Raw genomic sequence first — 20,619 nt, 5'->3', positions numbered from 1 at the left:
AACCTAACCCTAGTTCGGCTCTGTACCATGTTAGGAATAGCACTTGTATTCATAACAGGAGCTCTAGGCCCATGTATATACAGGTACAAGAAGGGAAAAATATACAGAAAACCCCTAATAGAAAAGGTAAACCAACAGTACATATACATCTAACAGATATAACAGTTACCTCGCTTCTTAGATATTCCCTCCAATTCAAAACATGTTCTAGGGTTGTGCATATGGAAAGAGAAGTTGTTAGTGATAAAATTTATTTAATAGGGGCAAGAAAAGAAGAAAAAAAAACTAAAAAGGTGATTTAAAAGTTGTAGGATATGTACGGTGGTAAACCAGGAAGACAGGCTGTTCATTGCAAAGACCAATTTGTACCAAACATGCTCACGCCTACATGAAGCACAGATACCTTCTGATTCAGGTGAGATTTCACCTTTCGCTTTGGAGACAAGCGAGTGTCAACAAAAGGAATATCCGTGATCTATACGGGACTGAAGCGAGGTGTTCACCTTTTGTTTTACAGATTAGAAAGGGCTAGCAAGATGTTTACCAACGAATTTTGACGGGCATTAGACATGAATATCCCAGACCCAGAATAAAAAAACGCTTCAGAAAAGGGAGCAATCAACTCAGAGATGGTTTATACATCATCTACCTTTCTTTTCACACGACTAAACTCCACCATGTGATACACGTTTGCTCGATATAATTACACATGCACCCCATCAGAAAACCATCCTGTACTTTGCTTGTGTTGTAATTTGCTTGATGACCCCTCCAAGCGGTTGCTGCTCCTTGCTCACAACATCATGGAGAACAATGTCCATGGCATACAGTCACACATGCCAAGTGCAATTGCTTGATAGAAACAGATCGCACTCTTCACTGATTCTAGCAACAAAGCATAATGCCAATGACATATCCAATTGCGACACCACAAAGATGTTCCCTGGCAACTCCAGCTCATCCTTCATCATTGTTCCTGATGTTTTTAAGGGTGAAAAGATCAAGAGTACTCAAGATTGGACCAGAGTTTTGTCAAAAAGATACTTTATGCTAGCAGCAAAGGATTTATATTTAGTTAATGATACATTTGCATTACAAAGAAAGCACACCACTGAGAGGATTGGAGTCATATACAAGTGAAACAAAACTGATGCAGATACAAAAATGAGCCAAAGTATAGTTACAGGTTCAATAATTCTAAATGGCTTCTATAAAGATCTCCAGATCACAAACTGTTAGCTTTGGTTGTTATTTGCTTCTCCTACTCATGCAAGTTTCTTGCATTTTCATTGTCTTATTGGTTCAAACTACTATTTTGCAGAGCAAGAGAAAAAACTCTAAAAAGTTTACCATTTTCCAGTACAGGCAAAATATGTGACACTGGCGGGCTAGCCAGCAGTGACACAAAATCCCATCGGCAAGGTTTTTATACAGGGAGATCAACCTGAAAAACAAAGTGGAATTCTCAAATAATTAAATGTAGCAACAGAAAACCTGTTAGCATAGCTTGTAAGGAGAAAGCTGTGGACTGCACCTGATTTTCATGTTAGGACCACATCCTGCATCCTTTTGAACACCTCGTGAACAGATGACGGGTCTACATCACATCTCACACCATCGCCTCCGTACTGTACAAAGAGGTATTCTCTCGCAGACATTGGTGGGGGCAAAAGATCTGATATCTCTGCCACATCTTGGTTGGGCGGTAAAGGTATATCCCTTTGGTTTAGTGAGTAATAAACATCCGCCAAGAGAAGCCAGACAAGGTCAGCATCCATACAGGCAAGGCCTGCCAATGCCCTTATAGCAGCTTCTTGCAAACCTGTCAAACTACTGTAGGCGATACCAACCACAAGGCCACAAACCTTCTTTAGTACACTTTCTAATGCAATAGCACTTCTTTTGCTGGAAGATATTGTGGCGATCATGTCCAGGACCGCAATCTGAATTTTTTGACTGGAGATCTCAGCCATGGGTTCCTCTGAGGTAAGTGAGGTATCCCTATATGGTAAAATGATTGCTTTTTCATCCATCATTGACATTCTTTTTCGTCGGAATGGAGATAATGCCAGCAACCTCCAAACAATATGTCCATCCTTATGAAAGCGGCGTACATAAAAATCACCACCAGACATACTAATTGCTCTACTCAATACTTCAGTGCACTTTCTAACAACCGGCTGCAAAACAACAGTCTGGTAAGCGCAGAAATTACATAGAAGGGAGATAATGTACAATCAGGCTGAAATTAGAGCAAATGCAGGTGCATAGAATAAAGCAACAAACAAAAGAAAGTTCACAGTTCAGCAATTGTTGAAAATAGAAACACATAGACTATCATATAAAAAAAAAATTAGATGTCCCAACTAAACACCGCAAATTCCTGATACAAGCTCAAGCATATAGATTATGTCTAAACACGTGCTTGAGTTCCAACTAACCAGGACATAAATTCCTAGTATGACAGAATTTATGTTTTAGTTAGCTGGAAGACACTTGTTCCCTGACTTCAAGAATACAAACGAACTGAACCTTCAACAAAATGACGGACGATATCAAAAATAATGGAGTTGAAGCTATGAAGTGAACAGCATCACACACCGTACCAAATTCAGGTATGTACCCACCTAAATTACTGTGCACCAACATAATGGGAAGCCCCAGAAACTAAGGGAAAAGAGAAGGAAGGAGGTCCCTACAACACATGCAGATTAGTGGCTTATCAGTTGGATGCGTGATATGTTCTGGTAGATCAAAAGCCCTAGACCATGACTTTGTGCAAGGGAGACATGAAAACTAACACTGACGAACGATCTCAATGTAGGAGGGCAGTTAACATGGGCACAGGCTAATATAAGAAATATTGTGAGTTTGTATATGGTTGTTTTCTTCTCGAACATGCAGGAGAGCCATGTATCATTTCATTGAGTTATCTATGATTGTTTATGGTGAAAATTAAAGAAACAAGCTAGGCAACTGAAAACGGACCAATCAGAGGCGAAAAAACATACCACTGATATCTTGTTCCTTAGACAGATAATCAAGTAAGGCCATAGTTTGTTCATAGCTGGGAGCAATCGATTCTCATCAGCATCTTCGCTGGCATCTGTACCATCAAGAAGTTCATCAAATGACAGAAACTGGATGGACTCCTCAATAATTCCTTTACTTTGATTTTCACACTTGTAAGCCTCCTCAACCTTGGTGATAGATATAATAGCATTCTGGATACAACAGATAACATCATTATTATTGCCACAACTATCAGAAATAACTTCACTGGGATGAAACATGAAAGTTGCAGGTATATGCTACCTGTGAATGTAACACTGCAGTAAATTTTTACCAATATAAATAAAAATGACAATAGAAATTATGATATGATAACTATCAGGTAGCAAGATTGCAAAAGCAGTTGGGCGATTGGTGCTATTCCATTGGTATAGAAATTGGAAAACAAATAACTTGAACATAGCTGTCCCATGGGTACTGCATAAGCACAGTTAAGCTAGACATTCCTTGACATACAGAATGGCATACAAACCAAGTTAGCAAAAAAAAATTATTTGTAATATCACTGCAAATGATGGCCAAAAAGAATAGCAAATGAAACAATGGAAACACATGAAAAAGACAGCCCTAAAACTAAGAAAGTGGTATTTGCCTTCCAAGAAGACAGAAAAATTTCACAATTAGAACTTACAATGTGTTATTAACAGAAAAAGAAAATACCTCCACAACATCAAGGGCCACAAGACAAGCTGTTTCCTTAGTTGAAGAGAGAAGTGGGGTGGCAGCTGATAAGCAAGAACCTGTAAGTGATCCAACTATTCTCCTATATCTTCTCATCTCATTTAACTTACAAAGTAAGTCCTCCCAATATTCCAAGCTCATAAAATCAAGTTGAGCATCAGCATTCATTCTTTCTGATGCAATACAAAAAGACAGGGCATTAGTGAGTCTACAGCGTAAAGCCACCTTGAATAAAGTAAATCTGAAAAATTAAATACAAGGCGCCCAAAAAAACTATATAGAAAGACTGAAACATTTTATTTTATTTTGCATGGAGACGGTGGTTGAGGCTGAGGTGCTGAGCCATAATATATTGCATGAGAAAGTAAGAAAACCGGCAGAACGACATAGAAAAGTAACTAGAACATGCATAAGAGGATAGGAGTCGCAGGAAAAACCTAGCATAATGTTAGCAGAGTACCATGCAACAACAATAACAACATGAACAAAGCCTTTTATTTTCAAGCATGTTGGTGTAGGCTAGAGATGAACTAACGCAAGCTACCAAGGAAAATGGTGTGACAGGGTAAAAAGGCAATAAAATGTTAGCTCAGCTGAGTACCATCATGTTTAGATATCTACACTAAAATATAGGCACTGCAAAATTTCATAGGAAAACAAGTAAAAAAGGAATGAGTGAGAGCATAGCATTATAGAAATGATGAACCTTAACTTCAATAAGGAATTTGCAAGAGCGCTATACGTTAATGATGCAGTATTAGCCCACCACATATTATCAAATATCAGCATGTAATTCAAAATAAAATGGGAAACAAATTCCCATGGTGACTGGTGGTTATATGCGTATTGATCCTTTGCCTATTACTTTGATGAACTATAATAGCTGCTGTAGAACATGCTGAAAAATAAGAATGAGTCCTATCAAGCAATTACCAGATGTTGCACTGGATTCCATTCTCTTCTCGATCATATTTTTGACTTCTTGGCCTTCTGAACTGACCTTCAAATAAAATGATTGGGCGTCATCTGGCAAACTAGTAGATTCATGTTTGCATGCCTTGGCAATCTCAGAAACCGCCTAGATAAACCAAAAAGAAACATGAAAATAAATTACTAACTCATATGAAACATGAAGCATCAGTAATGCGCAGGCAGCCAGGCACACTCTGAAAAGAAGATGTAAACAAGTACATGTGTAGAAATTGGATCTTTGCACATACCAACGGAAGGAACAATATTACCACCGATTAATGGGTATTTTTATTTAACTTCGCATAGAATTTTGACATAATGAAAAAATTGTGGACTTCACACATAATTATTTAATTAAGAGATAAATAACCATAACTAGCCATATCCTTAGAAAGCTTTGCCTGAAGAAGTCACTGTATCACTGTATTATCACACACACCAATTTGTGGGCTTGAACCAAACCAAATAACCAAAAATACAAAAGCCTCCGCAAAAACGCCATCCCAACTGTGAGCAGGTACCAAACTGTGTACACAATATTACCTTCAGAAATGGAACAGTTAGATGTGGGTGGTCATGCCTGCCAAGTACCTCCAGCTCAGAAGAAACTGCTCGCATCTGTAAGAATTTACATGCACCATGATGAAATCAGAGGGATGAAACTTACTTGCAAAATAATGTTATTTTTCATTTAGTAAGAATTGCATAAATCCTCCCCTATATGTCACTTCGATTTATTTTGTTGCAAAAGGCCTCTTAGTAATGCGGCATGCCCCCACCCCCCCCCAAAAAAAAAAACAAATACTAGTGATGTACTTCACGAACTTAGCTTTCACTAGCAGGGCATGGTTGGATTACTCATTATGCAGATCAATGATGGAAAGACACTGACAGAAAAAAAACAAGGGATGACAATGGCAATTAAAAGTGGGGCCATCCAAGCACACCGGAGAGAGCCTAAAGTTACTGCCAATCATCCAGCAGTGCTACAAAATAAAAAAAAAATGAATCCACATAAGTGTATCGCATAGGCCAAGGGTGAATTAGTAGCCGGCTTCAAGAACATAGGCATCGATGTACTAGGTTGGCTGAGTTGCGCAATTTTCTTACAGAGAAAGTACAGAAGCACCACCCAATTTCAAAAAATCAGCAAACAAATATAAAGTTTTGAACCTTGAGATTTATAGCCACCCTAAAACATACCGGTTCTTCCAAGAATGGTAAAATATCATGAGAAGCACCAATGTAACACAGCATGGAAGCAAGAACATCAGGGACATGGGGATTCATGTCCAAGTGACGTAGCTGTCTACAAAGAGAGTCAACAATGTAATCTGCATTCGCGACAACAAATTGGCCAACCTGTACAGGCAGGAAGACAAATCTTAAATAGAAAATCTAATGATAATTAAACAAACTATGGCATGAGATAAGGCAATCTATTACCGAACAATGACCGCCAGCAGCAGCAAGCGCTCTTAAGACAGCATCTGATGCAATTCTTATCTGAGCACTTGAGCTGATAAGTTCACGGAGCAGAAGATAAAGGGAAGAGTGCATAAACCCACTACGTGCGAAATCTTGACCAAGAACAGCACCCAAGACTCCAATTCCTTCAAGCGTCACCTGAAACCACAAACTGAAATACTTGAGAAGATAGTATTTTCAAAACAGATATTCAAAACTAAGGAGCGAAACAATTCCAATTTGTGAATGATAATTATTCATTATTACCGTGTGCAAAGCAGTGGTATCACGGTAGAAGTGCAATGGCAGGTTCAACTCTGTTAGGCATAGCTCAACATCCTTTTCTGTTGGAAGATCCCACACTTCTGGACATATATATTCATGCAGAATACTGCCGATACAATGAATAATATTGTCTTTAGTACCCTTTTGTTCATTACATCCCCAGACTTCTCTTTCATTAGTAACTCCATTATGTTTAACAGAAGCGATCAATTGATCATTCTGACAAGCTGTCCTTACCATCTGTGCTGATCTCTTCTGGAACAGTTGCAAAAACATACCAAGAGATCTATCTGACAAACCATATATGAGCTCATTGAGCATGCAAACAGCTGAACTTGCCTGGCGTAGTGTATGTCCAGCTTCACCATTCATGTACCACCTATGGCCATCTCTGTAAATATTTTTGGATCGCACCACAGTGCTCAACCTCCTGAAGTGATCGAGTAGAATATCAACAAAAGGAGATAAGGATGCAGCAGTTTCTTTCCCTAGCATCAATAAGCAAATAAATATGATGAGCCACGATTACAGCATAAAAATGACATAATTCGTAGAACACGACAAGTGGAACACCCTGTAAGTCACTAATTTGCGAAGAAGGTTGCAAAGTACCTGACACTGTTGATAGGCCAACAAGTCTAATTATTCCAGCAAGAACCAAGTAAAGTTTCTGACTGCCAGCATGCACAAACCATGGAGGCACATGGGGCAACTCATATTCAACAGTACCAAGTATTGCATTCGACAAACCGTTATCATGGATAACAGATATTTTGGAGGCTGCCGGCGTATACGTGGCCTGCAGAGAACTATTAGTCATATCTTTAGAATAGGCACCACCCTTCAACTCAGCAACTGAATAGAGGTAACCAACAGACAGTGGCTTTGATACGATTAACTTGTCCATTGAACCAGAAAACTGCGAACTATGACTTATGCATAGACCCAAACAATCAAAGAAACGAGTAGCGATAACCTGCCAGGGAATAAATTTCAAAGTCAATAGACGAATCATGCATCCACATAAGGAACACCTGAACCTCCAGGATCCCAGAGGGCGGTTTTGGGTGGGGGGGTTCTCACAGGAGAATGGTGAAGATGATTTATCAGAAACTGAGGTCCTGCATAAAATGTCAGAGCCAACAGCCTCTTAGCATGTGACAATGCAGTTGTCTCCTCACTTCCAAGTACCACTTGTGGCAACCTTTCAACTAGCCTGCTTAAAAATGAACAACAGTAAGAACTTTGCTCACGCAGGCCACCATCAACTGTGGTCATTTAAGAAAAGAAAATAGCACATACCTGGTAAAAATATCAGAAATCTCATTTTCTGTAATAAAATTGTGACCCTGGTTGAAAAGATAAAGGAGAGCATCTTGTGCAGCCTCAGACACAGCGGCGGCATCATCACATGCAAGAACACATAAGCATTCCTGCAATGTTATATTTGTGAAGTTAAGAAAACAAATACAGCTTTGAGTCAAGGACTAGGAGATTGCTAACAAAGGTAAAGATATTATTTCTCTCGAATACAAAGGCAAAGATATGAATGACACAGTTGTAAAATAACATAATCAAAGATCCAATACTTTCATGCTCACAAGTGACAAAAATATTACAGTTCACATACCACAAGTAGCATCTTGCTTCGCTTTAATGTAGAGCCGCAGCTAGACAAAAGCCCCCTCACACCACTAACCACCGACCTCCTCACCTTCTCAGATGAATGAATAGAAAGCTGCAAAAGATCGCACAATATTAAGCATACGTAAGATTACATCAATACATCTTGTTTTCAAATATACTATATAACAAAAAAAAAGAAAAACATACATGTGGGAATGTGGCAGAAAGCAATTTATCAACATTACTAGTTGTTTCCTCAAGCCATTTTTTGGTCCGCTTTACATGTAGTGCCTTTCTATCAGCAGAGGGATTATTGGCATCGGAGGTAGAGTCATCTGTAGTTTCATCATGACCTATCTGTTCAGATAGACTTTTGGTTGGTAATTGGCGAAGCATCTGCAATACATGCTCAGTTGAACCATCACCACCAGAAGAATGGGCCCAATCCTCATTTATAGCCATATCAAGGGCACTAAAATTTTCCTTGTCATTTAGGACTATCATCAAAGCCTCTGTCAATCCAAGAATGGCTTGTTCAATGCTCAAAGAACTCCCAGCAGCACCGCTAATCATAGTCTTCGATCTGTAGAGAACCTTTCCGAGGCGACTGACAATTCCAGGAAGGAAAAAGGCAAGTGCATCAGCAGAACCTACCTAACAAGAAAAAGGGTTAAAAGAATTATATGCATTGTGGGCAAGGAAAAAGAACAGTCTCAGCAGGAGGAATCATGCCTGTAATAGATAAAAACCATTGAGTAATGCCTTCATGCAATGTGAAATCTTGCGCACAAGAAAGATACTAGGGCATACCAAGCATAACTACGAGGTTGATTGTCTTACTAATGCAATAAGAGGAAAATTTCACATATATGAGAGTAGGTATACATAACATCAGTTGAATATATCTTATCCATTGTTTTGTTTTTAAAAATAATTGAAATTTGCCATCTCCATAGCATTTTGCATTTCTCAACAAATATAATCTGTTTGGCTATTCTAAGTGGTTCTTTTTTTCTGGGTAAAGAAGAACTTGTCATTTTGAATTCTTGGGTTCAAGAATTTTTCTATAACTTAAATGACTCAATAAAAGCTTTTCATATTCTTTTAGCTAGATTGGTTATTATGCCGATCATCCAATTTTTGTAGCTTCAGTCTATTTCATGCTTCTCTGCTGTGGCAGGTGTAGTTCGGGAAGAAAATACTAGCAAGGCAACTGGTAATCAATGATATGCTTATGCTTAACTGCTTAAGCATCTTCTCACCTTGGCAATAAGAATACGGAGAGCGTGTAATGCTTCCTTTCTAACATCTGCACTTCCACGGTGCCCTCTTGATGCCTCAAGTTCTGATGCCTTCCATATGAAAACAAACATTAATGAGAACTAAAGCTAAGCCATTTTCCCAAGAAGAAATGGATACACACTATATTCAGGAATGTATGTCATACCTGTAGAAGAAGTGAGAGCCAGTGTCCAACGGCAGCTGAAGCATTTTGTGACTGAAGGAATGCAAGCAGGCACTCTTCTGGCTGTGCAGGGAGCTTTGAGTGAACTACACTCCTGGCCTCCAAGCTTGTATTGGTTGAGGACGTAGGCAACACTGTTGCTTGCTTGCAAGAACAGGACCGCTCCAAGCATGGTTGTAACTGCAAAACCATGGCTCTGAAGCATCTTATGATTCCAATGCGGAACTCCTCTGAAGCCTCCAAAGGCAAAAGCATGGCCCCAGAAGTCAACTTTTTCAGCATTGCAACCATCTAGGGAAGGGGAAAAAAACATGAGTTACAGATGTGGCTTGGCAGATTAAAACCCAGATGAAAACATAATCCACATTGTGTGCCTAATTCATTTCATAAAACACTCAATTGTCCAAAGACCAACTACTGAATCAAATGATGCTTAGTTACATTACACTACAGAGTCTGCAGGTTTCAGTAAAGCAGCTAATTGGCAGGTTGCAGCTAAGGGATCCATGAGATGATGCTAGGCTAGAGCGGAATTAAGCGCCTGACCTGATTGACTGAGGTGAGGCGGCACTTGGTTAGGAGCACTTCAAGGCAGGCCAGCCCAGCTTCGGCGACGGCATCAGCGATGCCAATGTCCCCAGCACCCTGCCCCGGTGCATTGCCTTGCTTCCTGCACTGCACCGCCGCATCCAGGAGCATCAGCAGTGGAAACACTGTATAGCTGAAAGGGGAGGGGAATGAACACAAATTAGCAGGCCCAAACCAAAACCAAAATCAAAACAAAAGGAAGCGGTGCTTGAGAAAATTACTCGAAGCAGAGCTGCAGTGCGGGGGCGGGGGCGGAGCGGAGGAAGGCGGCCATTTCGCGGAGGGAGGAGGCGGAGCTGGAGGCGGCCCGGCGGCTGCGGAGGAGGTCGAGGAGAGCGACGGTGTGGGGCTTGAGCTGGGCGAAGACGGCGGCTAGGGTTTCGTCGGAGGCCGCCGCCGCCGCCGCCTCCATCTCCATCTAAATCGGCGGCGACGGTGAGGAGGAGCTGCCGAGCTGTGGGATTGCGCTTGCCTGCTTTTCCAGTCGTCGCGACTCGCGAGGGTTCAAGGTGTGTCGGGCGGAGACGAGACGAGACGCCTCGGGGGTTTTTCTGGAAGCGCCAAGCGACGAGGAGGAAGGAAACAGGGGGAAGACGAAGGTGGCGCAAACTGTGACAATCACAAGGTTTCGTGTATAGGCTAGGAAAACGTAGATACCAGATACGTGAATTGAACATGAAAGCGCATTAGCAATCAGTTTGTTTATCCCTTGCATTCGGGTTTCTCGAGTCTCAAAGTCCAAACAAACATACATCAATACATGCAAAGACATGTTGCATAGTTTTCGTGGTATAACTTATAAGCACTAAGCAATTATCAGTATAAAAAAAGCACTAAGCAATTAAGATAAGTATCCAAAATATTTCCAGCTTCGGACCAATGAACCACGATCAAAGGCATTGTTTGTGTCAGGCTCAGGACAATGCAGGTTCATCTTCAGTTCAGAGAAGGAGAGCAGGACAAGCCGGCGATCTCATTAAACGGTTGCCGTTCATTCTCCCTTGGACGACAGTCTCCCTGATCCTGAAAATTTGGTTCTAGCATAATATTATCGCGTCTAAGCTTATCCATGCTATAAATTGTAGACACGGCAGCCATTGAGCCATATATGCAAGCACAAAGTCGAGAATAAAACCGGAGTCTCGGAGGTGATGGAATGATTCAGAGACTTTGTTACCCTATAAGCACTGTGCCCTGCAGATTCAGGTGCTAGTTCCAAGCCGATCTAGTCGAGGTCGCTCCAATAATCTTGTCGATAAGAACACAATGCAGAATACTATGAACTTTCACAAGTCATTTGTCGGTATTCGTGCAGTCGCAACAGATGCCGAACACATAGATAAAACCTCAGATTGCACTAGGTCTGCACTGCCTAAACAAGATGCGATACTTCTTACTCTAGCTAGTGATCTTCTTTTACATCAAAACGAAACAGCCCGAGATTCACCTTTAGATAACGTGTATGTATCGCATAATCTTCCAGTTGCGGCCTGCAGGTCAAAACAGACCAGATCAAAGCTCAGACTCTGCAAAAGGTTTGAACTTTTCATTTGGAACTTTGCAGATGTTTAGTTTCGAGACTTTTCTTGCCATTTGGATTCTGATCAACACGTACCACCCCACGCATGATTGCTTGCTTGCCTGGTTGTCCAAAGCTAATAACAAACTCCACCAACCAAGTTCGAGGAGAGCCTACGTGTTCTTTCTTAAGAAAGTGTCAATGTTTCAATAACTTTTTTTAAGTTAATGCTTCAATAACTTGAGCCGAGCATAAAGGGTAATGATTGCCAGACATAGGCTCAATCATTCGAGAAGATAATCCAGGACGACGAACAAGAAGCAAGGATTCACACCAGGACGATCATGCTGACATCTTATCATCCTTGGCCAGAGAGGAACTAAACTATGCCATGCAAATATGCAAGAGACATATGCACTCCATGACTGCAAGCAAACACTGACGGAAATGGATGAACACATTCAATCATGCATGTAATTTGTCCCTAAACTGATTCTCTTTTTTTTTGTTCTGTTATTCACAAGAACACCACACCTCATCTATACCTTCCTAAATTAATCTCCCCAAAAGAAGAAGAACAAAGTGAAAACTGACATGATCAAGGTATGAATCGACGATCGACACCCATGCGGATCGTGGGAATCTCTGTCGGTCGGTCAGGAGAAGATGTTGTCGAACGCGGCGGCGGTGATGGCGCGCGAGAACTCCTGGAAGTTGATGCGCCCGTCGCCGTCGGTGTCGGCCTCCTTGATCATCCCCGTGAGCTCCTTGACGGTGAGCGCGTGGCCGAGCCTGGCCATGGAGTGCGCGAGCTCGGCCGCGGTGATGAACCCGTTGCCGTCGCGGTCGAAGATGGCGAAGAGCCTGCGGAGCTGGTCCTCGGAGTATGGGGAACTGTCGGCGAGGAGGTCGGGGGCCACGAGCGCGACGAACTCGGAGAACTCGACGAGGCCGTTGGAGTTGGTATCGGCGCGGGTGATGAGCGCGTCGAGCTGGTCGGCGCTAGGCGTGAGGCCGAGGGACCGGAGCAGGGACCCCAGCTCCAGCTGCGTCAGGCTGCCGTCGGCGTTGCGGTCGAAGGAGCGGAAGATCTCCCGGAGCTCCGCCAGCTGGTCGTCGTCCAGCCGCGACTGCTGCTGCTGCTGCTGCTGCGCCGCCTGGCTGATGGCGGCGACCACGGAGCTGCCGCCCCGACGGGTGGTCTCCGGCGACGGGGCGACCGGCTTGTGCGCGGCGGCGTCGACGGCGGGGTCTCCGGCTCCGGCGGCGACGGCGGGGGCCGTGGTGGCGTCGCTCATGTCGAGATCGGGAGGCGGGGAGGGAGACCAGGGAGGAGGACGAAATTGGGTGGAGCGGCCGGAGAAGTCGGATCTTGGAGGGGTTGGCGCCCTGGAATGGCGGATCAGTAGTGGAGACGCACGTACTTTCCTATATGAGAGGGCGCGCGCCCAGTGTACAACAGACAAGGCACAGGCGCACAGCTAGCTTTCTTCAAACCATGGCACGGCACGGCACCACGCGCGGGAACTCGCGACGTGGCCGCCGGCCGAAACGAGCCAGCCAGTCGACACGGCAGGACTTGTTGGAAGGGGCCAGGAGGGAGGCTTGGAGCGAGCAGCGAGCAACATACGGAGCAAGAGCAGAGCAACGATAGACGGAGTCACGGAGGCTGAATTAGTTCCTCTGTAGAAATGGACCTGCGCATTAATGCGTGGATCCTTTGGCATCAGGCCCACGCGTCAGTGAGTGAATCTCTATGCAATTATTGCAGAGAAAGCTCATCCAACTTATGCACGTCTCCTGTTTCGTGGGTGCATCTAACTCATGCATTATTACTGCTGCTTTTATTTACTAATATTAGGTTTATTAGGTTTATGTATGTGACGTTGCTACGGGTGACAAAAGATTTTCAATATGAAAAATATGGTATTCATATTAACAACATACGTGTCAAAGCACCGAGATTTTACGTGTGTGTACGTTTGCTATGGAAGTGCTATTTTAAGACTCACTGAGATTTACTTATAGTGTCAAAACAAAGCACAAATATAACATCAAAAAAATTTTTGACTCCCATAGCAACATATACATACACGGAAGTGACGGAACAGGTGATGTAAGATATTGCATATCACCTTTAAGTCACTTCCAAGATGTAACCGATGACAGTACGGTGCCGTTTGGTTGAGAAATTGTAATGCAAACGATAACGATAACAGAAAGCAGTGGAATCTGATACAAATTAACTCAATACTCTCTTTGTTTGTTTCGTGTGAGGTAACGTAATCAGAAAATGCTTATCACATGAGGCCTTCTCTCTCCTATGGCGGATTGCTTGTCCTCAATAGCTCATCATGTATGACCAGCAAAAAAGAATCGGCAATTGACGAGAAGGGTACTGCAGCTTGTATCATTCGGTCAAGGTGATCGATCGGCTGCCGTTACCCTGGATCTGTGACTGCTAATCTGGATTACCGCTTCGACTTGAACACTGGTGGCGGGATTTCGGTGGGTAGCAATGTAAACGAACACCGGTACGACGCCTGGTGGTGGAGGGTTAACGGTGATTCCCAGTAGTTGGCGTGAGAGACAAGGCTACGAATCGGACACTACATTGAGGCCGCCGCTGCGATCGCAGCGCTCTAGGTCGCCATGGGCACCTCACTGGAAGCATCAAGGCTAAAGTTTTTAGCGAGAGGGCAGAAGTCTCGGTGTCCCCGTCTTGTGCCTGCTACATCGCAGTCTCCGCCGTGATGAATCATCTCGTCAACGTGCGCAACTGCCACTGTTTGCGGCGACCACGAGCGCGACCATCTCCATTTTTGGCATTCACGAGCACAACACTCTATCATAGTGAGAATGCGGCCGAGAAGGACGACTGCAAGAAGAGAATCGCATCGTCGACTGCCGTGTGCAGGGGCCGCGAGAAAAAGGAGCGATAATGGGATACGATTGCAGTCGATGGGGAGCGCAATTGCGGTTCTACTGAAACGTTATGTGTTTACGGATGATGCTCCATCCAAAACAATCATATATTAACGTGACTCGTTGGATCCCTCCCAAAATCAGCCGAACGTTCACTTTATCTTGTTAATTTCAGTAACTTTTCCATCCAATATTTGATGGTTGCCAAGATAGAACCTTCCTTTGAGAAAAATAAAAAATGCAACTGGGTAATGACTTCACCATGCCCGGCTGTATTTTTGTCCAACTGCACAGCCGCATATATCCGTCGCTCATCTATCATCCAGTGGCTGTCACACACAACATTATCCTCGGCACATTTTCTTCCTCGTTCACCATCTCTTCCCCGCAGGCATCACACGCTCTGATGTCCGCCGCCTGCCCGCCTCCTATTCTATCATCTAGCTCCGATGGCACTAGGGTTTCATGGGCTCGCGAGTCGCGACTGCCGCTCACCACGGAGGAGGCGGTCAGCCTTGTGTCCACTCCTCGCCATGGAGGAGGAGGAGGAGGCTCGGACTCGCGCCCGATGTGTGCCGCTGTTGTGGTGGCGGAGCGGCGGCGGCAGCGTTGAGATCCGGCAGTGGGAGAGGAGTGATTCAGTGGTTGGAACGCGATGGCGCTGGTGAGGGCCGACCTCAGACGACTGCGGTGGGAGCGGGTGACGCAAGGCACGGCAGCGTCGGCGAGGGCCGGCCTCCGGCGATATGCGGCGGGAATAAGGTGACATGAGGCGCGGTGGCGTGAAACACAGCTCTGACGATCGGATCCGAGCAAATGGCGTCCGATCCGCTCGTCGGAGCGACGGATCTGAGCAGGCGCCACCCAATCCACGAGTTGAGGCTGCTCGAGGGCCTTGCCAGGCTCCCCTGCATTTATTCCCTCATCGTCAACGAGTTCCCCACATCGTTGAAACCAAGGTTGCATCCTTTTATTCCCCTCATTTCCCGTTATTGCACATCCTGTTTTGAGCTAGGTCTCGTTGGGGTCGTTCAGCTGGAATCAGACAACGAGAAGATCAGGGTAGTTGTTTATGAGTAGACATCCTGATTTGTAAATTGCTGCTAAGTCCTTAGCTCGTCCTCCTGCTCATGGATCTGACACAAACATAACTGACATTTTTTATCTTTCCATGTTCCAGTCACAATGCCAACCACCAGATCATGCAGAGCCTGAGGTATAGTAACCAATACCGATGTCATATGGCTTCTTGTAGCACTATAGTTCACACTAGTATGCAGATGACATTACTCTACCTTATAGTTCTAAACTACTGCTCTAAAGATAAGAGGGAGGGAGGGAGTAATTTTCAGAAAATTTTCATGTGTCCATTCCTTTGCAAATGGTTTAGCTAGCTCAAGTTTCATTGAATAAGAATTTTAGTGAGAGACTGACAGTGAGTGGAATAGATAGCAGCTCATGCATTTAAGCTTGTGTACTGCCAATGGTAGAGCCTAACAAAACCTTGCCATATCGTCCTGATTAAGGCTTCTAGTCCTTCCATTCTAACCTGAATAGAAGGTTAGAAGATTGAGGTCGATAACTAGAAACCGTGGTCAATAACACACCTTTTGCTTGCATGGATAAACCACTGAGAAGACTATAACGTTAGCTTGTATAGAACTTGTCCTATTTAACTCAACAAACTTCAGTCTGATGTGCCACAAAAACACAATCACCTTTTTTCTTTTAGGTGGTGATCATGGTCTCATCTCAATCTGCCTCCTCTTAAGAACAACCTGCTCACATTTCACTTCTCCCCTTGCACTTTCAGAGTTCAGAGTACCATGTGTTGGTTTCACTGGTCATAGCTTGATGCATCTTAGGAAATGGAAGCATGAAGTTAATGGATTGTGGCAAGGAGGTAAAACACATTGCTTTCGCTGCATTCTGGGTGGTATTACAAGGTCACAAATTGGAGTGATGTGCTAATGTTTGTGTTTTTTTGTTCAGTAAAGTAGTATAGCAATATAGAAAAAGTGTCAGGAGTACAGTGGTTAGTCATGGGAAAGAAGTTATATGCAGAGATACGATGCAACTAGAAGGCTCAGCTTTCATTATATGCCTCTGATATGCAGTATGCTCTTTTTCGATACATGTGGTTGTGACTGATAGACTGGAACTGATTTTTTGGACAACATGTTATATGTATTTTAGTTAGACAATAATATGCTACTGAATTAGGAAAAACAATATACTTTAGTAGGCAATAATATGATTTTGAATTAGAAAGAATATAAGTATATATTCTACATCCACTCTTTCTTAGAAAATTATGGTTCTGATCAGGCAAGAATGCATTCTGCATCAGGCAAAGGTTAGAACCAGGAAAAACAATTCAATCTAGCAGTCATATTTTTTACTTTTTCATCCGTAAAAAATGTGTTTAGAACCAGGCAAAAAATGCAATTCAGTAAGCATTTTTTTTACTGTTTTCATCAGAAAATAACGTAGGTGCATCTAGGAAAAACAATGGATTTCGGTAGGCAATTTTTTCATCTTTATTTTTTGCACTACATGCTCTCTAATCCTGCTACTAACTGCCCTTGCTATTCTTTAACTAATCCATGCTTCCGTTTCCTTGTTTTATATTTTCCACACCCCAATTCTCTATGTCATGTACACCTAGGCTTAGACACAATTTTGAGCTGACTTGTTTCTACAGTGAACTTATCACTATCAATTTGGCATTCCTACACAGTATTTTAATAGCAAGGAAACATATTGATTTTGTAAGAGTATGCTCATGCTCTAATCTGATATAGTATTCTTTATGTCTTTTGCTTTGTCATAATACATTTAGGCAAAACAATGTATTTTCGTTAGCAATAACATGGATTGGACTAGGCAATAATGTGGGTTTGGTTTAGGCAGAACAGTTAACTTTTGCTAGTTAATCATACTGTCAAATTAGCAATAACATGGATTGGACTAGCAATATATGGGTTCCCTTGTGTTTTTAGCCCTATTGTTGTGATGTACTATCATATCCAAAAGTAGTTTTTTTTCATCTGTTTTTTATAATTCTCCAGCCTCATTCGTAGCTGGAGTATGTGCACGTCTTGGTGTTTGATCTTTTGTTTTACATCAGCAAACTGTGCTAGCACAATTACTTTGCAACTTTGATTCTGCCAATGGACCTTTCGCTGCCATTTCTGTCATAGTTATGATTGTTTAGTTGTATCAAGAGTTTGTTGTCTCATCAGAAGCATATCTACCTAAAAGAATGATGTTCTAAATGGTGATGTGTCTTTTTGGTTTTCAGATTTTAGGCAAGTTATTCTAAATCAATAAGCAAATTAGTCATATCAGCTAGTTTTTTATTGCATTGTTTTACTAATAAAATTTCTTTTTGCCTATGACTTTTTACTTTGTAAATGCAGATTACGTGGGCAGAAGTAATGGGAAAACTTGAAGTGCATCGATAGTGCAGATAGGAAGACGTTGCGCGAGGGTTTAAAGACCATTCCAACTGGCTTTTTGTTGGCAGATAGTATTTAAAGTGTTCGCCTCAAGCAATTTCGAAAAGTTAAGCTTTCTAAATCTCAGCTGATGACAAAGTGAGAAGATGCATGGCAACAAGGATTGAAGCAGCTACCCTCTTGTGCTTATCTACCAATCTGTCTTGTGGGTACAGCACGCCCTCAGAAATCTAGGCCTGATTGGTCCCAGATTTTGTTGCAAATGTCTGCCACTAAAAATTATTTGAATCTAGAATGTTACAGTCTCAGTTTCCCTGCAGGCCCCTTCCTCATTACCTATACACTCCCAGGAGTAATGTAACAGTTTTGAGCGCATATCAGTAGATTATCTATGTAATTTTGTTGCTTCCTTTCTGGTGTTCGGCTAGCGGCAGTGCCCACTGCCCAAGAGCTGGCAGTTTTTGCCTTTTTCAGTGAAGGAGCAATAATGTCATTTGAAATCTTTTAGGAGAGCTGCCAAATTTTTTCCAGTAGAAAATAAATGCGTGGGTCATCTGGGAGCGCGTGCAGGAGTAGTTTTTGTCAAGGAAAAAAGTAGCGGTAGCAGCCTTTTGTCATAATAGGAAAGTTGGCTTTTGTCGTAACAGGAAAGTTAGTTTATGTGTCACATTCGAACAATTATGTGTCACATCGAATGCTAGTAGGATTAAATATGAGCTAAGATGCTAATTAGTAGGATTGAATATGAGCTAATTATAAAATTAATTGCAGAATTCCTAGACTAATTTGCGAAATAAATCTATTAAGGCTAATTAACCCATCATTAGTAAATGGTTACTGTAGTACCATATTGTCAAATCATAGACTAATTAGATTTAATAGATTCGTGTTGTGAATTAGACTCCATCTGTACAATTAATTTTGTAATTAGTCTATATTTAATACTTCTAATTATTATCCAAACATTCACGCAGGAGCCAAACACTCCCTAAGGTAACTTAGGCGGCTCTACATCCGGCCTAAATTACAGCCGGCTGTACGTTAGCAATGTCCAAATAAAAAATGCAACTGCGACACAAGTTTTCACCGACACTCCCAAATTCCAACACATTATGCTTAGAGAACCTTCCTTTAAGAAAAATAAGAAAGAAAACCAAACTCACCGCACTTGAAAAGTTAGGGCTCATTCACCATCCAAATCAATTTGCTCGTCGTCGGATAGGACTCATTCATGCTCAAGTTAGGTTTTCCATCTTTAATTTGCCGAAATCAGTTTATTATCCTCAAATTAAATTGAACCCATGAAAATCATGTTCCCAAGTTGCCAGACACATGGAGGACCTCGGTGTAGCGTACAGTACTACAATTGACGGTCTTGGTGACCTTTATGAGCTAGATGGTGGCACGGTGGCAGGCGGTCAAACCAACATGGCTTACCACCGGTGATAAATTTCAGCTGAAATTTTATGAATTTCGCAAAATTCAGTCTTTTCGGTGGTGACCGAAATTACTGTTCACCGAAAGGGCACCTTTTTAATCTGAATTTCGACTGAAATTTTACGAATTTCGCTTTGTCGCGGACATGAAATAGGATGACATGCATAATTGGAGAATTTGGTACTTTGTAGATGCTTTTATGGTCTCCGGGACATGCAACTGATGCAAACTAATACTCTGCATTTTCTTCTCCACTTAGCTCTAGATGGCATAGTTAGTTTGGATTCATGAGTCTCGGGTAGAAACTTTGTGCAAATCACAAACTAAATGTAGGTACTTTTGCCATGTCTCGATTTGTTTTCCGTGTTTTCGGGAGATGATGAGCTTGAGAAGGTAAATTCATACTCCAACGGAAGACAAATGGGAGTCAAGATTTACCTGCACTAGCGTGCAAATCCAACTGCGCCGTGAGAAATCCGTGTAAAAGTGGGAAGTGCACTCCGTGCAAATTCAAGAATTTCTGTAAAAAAATCTTGCACAATTATTTCAAATCAATCGTCCATCCGGTTAAACTCTGTCTCTGCTATTGGTAAGTCTTCATATCGACAAGATTTTGATAGCCAGGAATTGAAAGATCACCACCTCGCCTTCCCCCTGAAGAGATTTGTGACAGTGCTCCTGATCAGAAGAGCAAATCTCATCTGGATCCGTATAGAGCTTTTCAAAAAATGTGCCAATAAAAAATCCAAAAGGATGCGCGATACAAATATTACAGCTCCCTGGACTTTAACTTTTTTTAATACTTATTTTAACGTTAATTTACAGCTGGCACGTGCACTAGCACCGGCGCGTCCTCTCCTCTTGGGCCACGCAAAACGGGACAGACATGCTGGCATTTCCAGCTCCCTTTCCTTGCGCAGTAAAAACCTTCCCTCGTGGGACGAGCGAGATAAATGCACACGCCCCCTTCCTCCGTTAAACCTCGCACCGCACGTCCGCAGCACCTATCCGGCACGGGCGCACGGCTATCCCCTCCCCCCTTCCCCACGCATCGCACCAACAGAAAGGAAGAGAGAGAGAGAGATATGACGGGGTCACCGTGCTTTGGAATATTAATCTCG

The 20,619-nt window shown here is 42.6% G+C and overlaps 2 protein-coding genes and 1 long non-coding RNA gene across 5 annotated transcripts; 1 reads left to right on the top strand and 2 right to left on the bottom strand.

The window, feature by feature from the left end:
* Window positions 1–450: 450 nt before the first annotated feature.
* LOC101770537 lies at window positions 451–10,737 on the bottom strand. Of its 3 annotated transcripts, XR_001393088.2 has the most exons (19): window positions 10,378–10,733; window positions 10,115–10,289; window positions 9,551–9,859; window positions 9,366–9,455; window positions 8,311–8,757; window positions 8,108–8,215; window positions 7,780–7,910; window positions 7,561–7,693; window positions 7,090–7,453; window positions 6,460–6,965; window positions 6,172–6,351; window positions 5,929–6,087; window positions 5,269–5,343; window positions 4,687–4,831; window positions 3,733–3,926; window positions 3,012–3,224; window positions 1,535–2,180; window positions 1,351–1,444; window positions 451–976 (listed from the first exon to the last, which is right to left on the bottom strand). XR_001393088.2 is itself a non-coding variant. In XM_014804607.2 (18 exons), the coding sequence occupies exons 1-17, from the start codon at window positions 10,572–10,574 to the stop codon at window positions 1,542–1,544; spliced, it is 4,065 nt and encodes a 1,354-aa protein (XP_014660093.1). In that variant the 5' UTR covers window positions 10,575–10,734; the 3' UTR covers window positions 1,350–1,444; window positions 1,535–1,541. The 3 variants fall into 3 exon arrangements, 2 of the variants coding, with proteins under 2 accessions (XP_014660093.1, XP_022679043.1); XM_014804607.2 differs by lacking the exon at window positions 451–976 and having other exon boundaries at window positions 1,350–1,444; window positions 10,378–10,734; XM_022823308.1 differs by lacking the exons at window positions 451–976; window positions 1,351–1,444; window positions 1,535–2,180 and adding an exon at window positions 2,612–2,695 and having other exon boundaries at window positions 10,378–10,737.
* A 1,306-nt stretch (window positions 10,738–12,043) lies between these two features.
* On the bottom strand, window positions 12,044–13,257 carry LOC101770145 (probable calcium-binding protein CML11). The gene has a single exon (XM_004983495.2). It carries the CDS (start codon window positions 12,971–12,973, stop codon window positions 12,332–12,334), a length of 642 nt encoding a protein of 213 aa, XP_004983552.1. The 5' UTR covers window positions 12,974–13,257; the 3' UTR covers window positions 12,044–12,331.
* Window positions 13,258–14,938: 1,681 nt separating this feature from the next.
* Window positions 14,939–18,530, top strand: LOC101769873. Its single transcript, XR_001163100.2, has 4 exons — window positions 14,939–15,559; window positions 15,781–15,816; window positions 16,414–16,503; window positions 18,023–18,530. It is a non-coding gene; the product is annotated as an uncharacterized LOC101769873 (long non-coding RNA).
* Window positions 18,531–20,619: the final 2,089 nt, after the last annotated feature.

The sequence above is a fragment of the Setaria italica genome, chromosome IX (assembly GCF_000263155.2).
Source record: "Setaria italica strain Yugu1 chromosome IX, Setaria_italica_v2.0, whole genome shotgun sequence".
NCBI classification, from domain to species: Eukaryota; Viridiplantae; Streptophyta; class Magnoliopsida; order Poales; family Poaceae; genus Setaria; species Setaria italica.
The sequence above is the reverse complement of the archived record's forward strand: the minus strand, read 5'-3'. Positions and strand labels throughout refer to the sequence as shown.

What these genes read in the sequence shown, in the direction of transcription:
- LOC101770537 (XM_014804607.2), bottom strand. Translation starts at nt 10,574, where the DNA reads ATGGAGATGGAGGCGGCGGCGGCGGCGGCCTCCGACGAAACCCTAGCC. An exon ending in ATCATCTTCACCATTCTCCT is followed by an intron (nt 7,454 to 7,560) that starts GTGAGAACCCCC and finishes ATTCCCTGGCAG; the next exon opens with GTTATCGCTACTCGTTTCTT. An exon ending in TACCATTCTTGGAAGAACCG is followed by an intron (nt 5,344 to 5,928) that starts GTATGTTTTAGG and finishes AAATTCTTACAG; the next exon opens with ATGCGAGCAGTTTCTTCTGA.
- LOC101770145 (XM_004983495.2), bottom strand. Translation starts at nt 12,973, where the DNA reads ATGAGCGACGCCACCACGGCCCCCGCCGTCGCCGCCGGAGCCGGAGAC.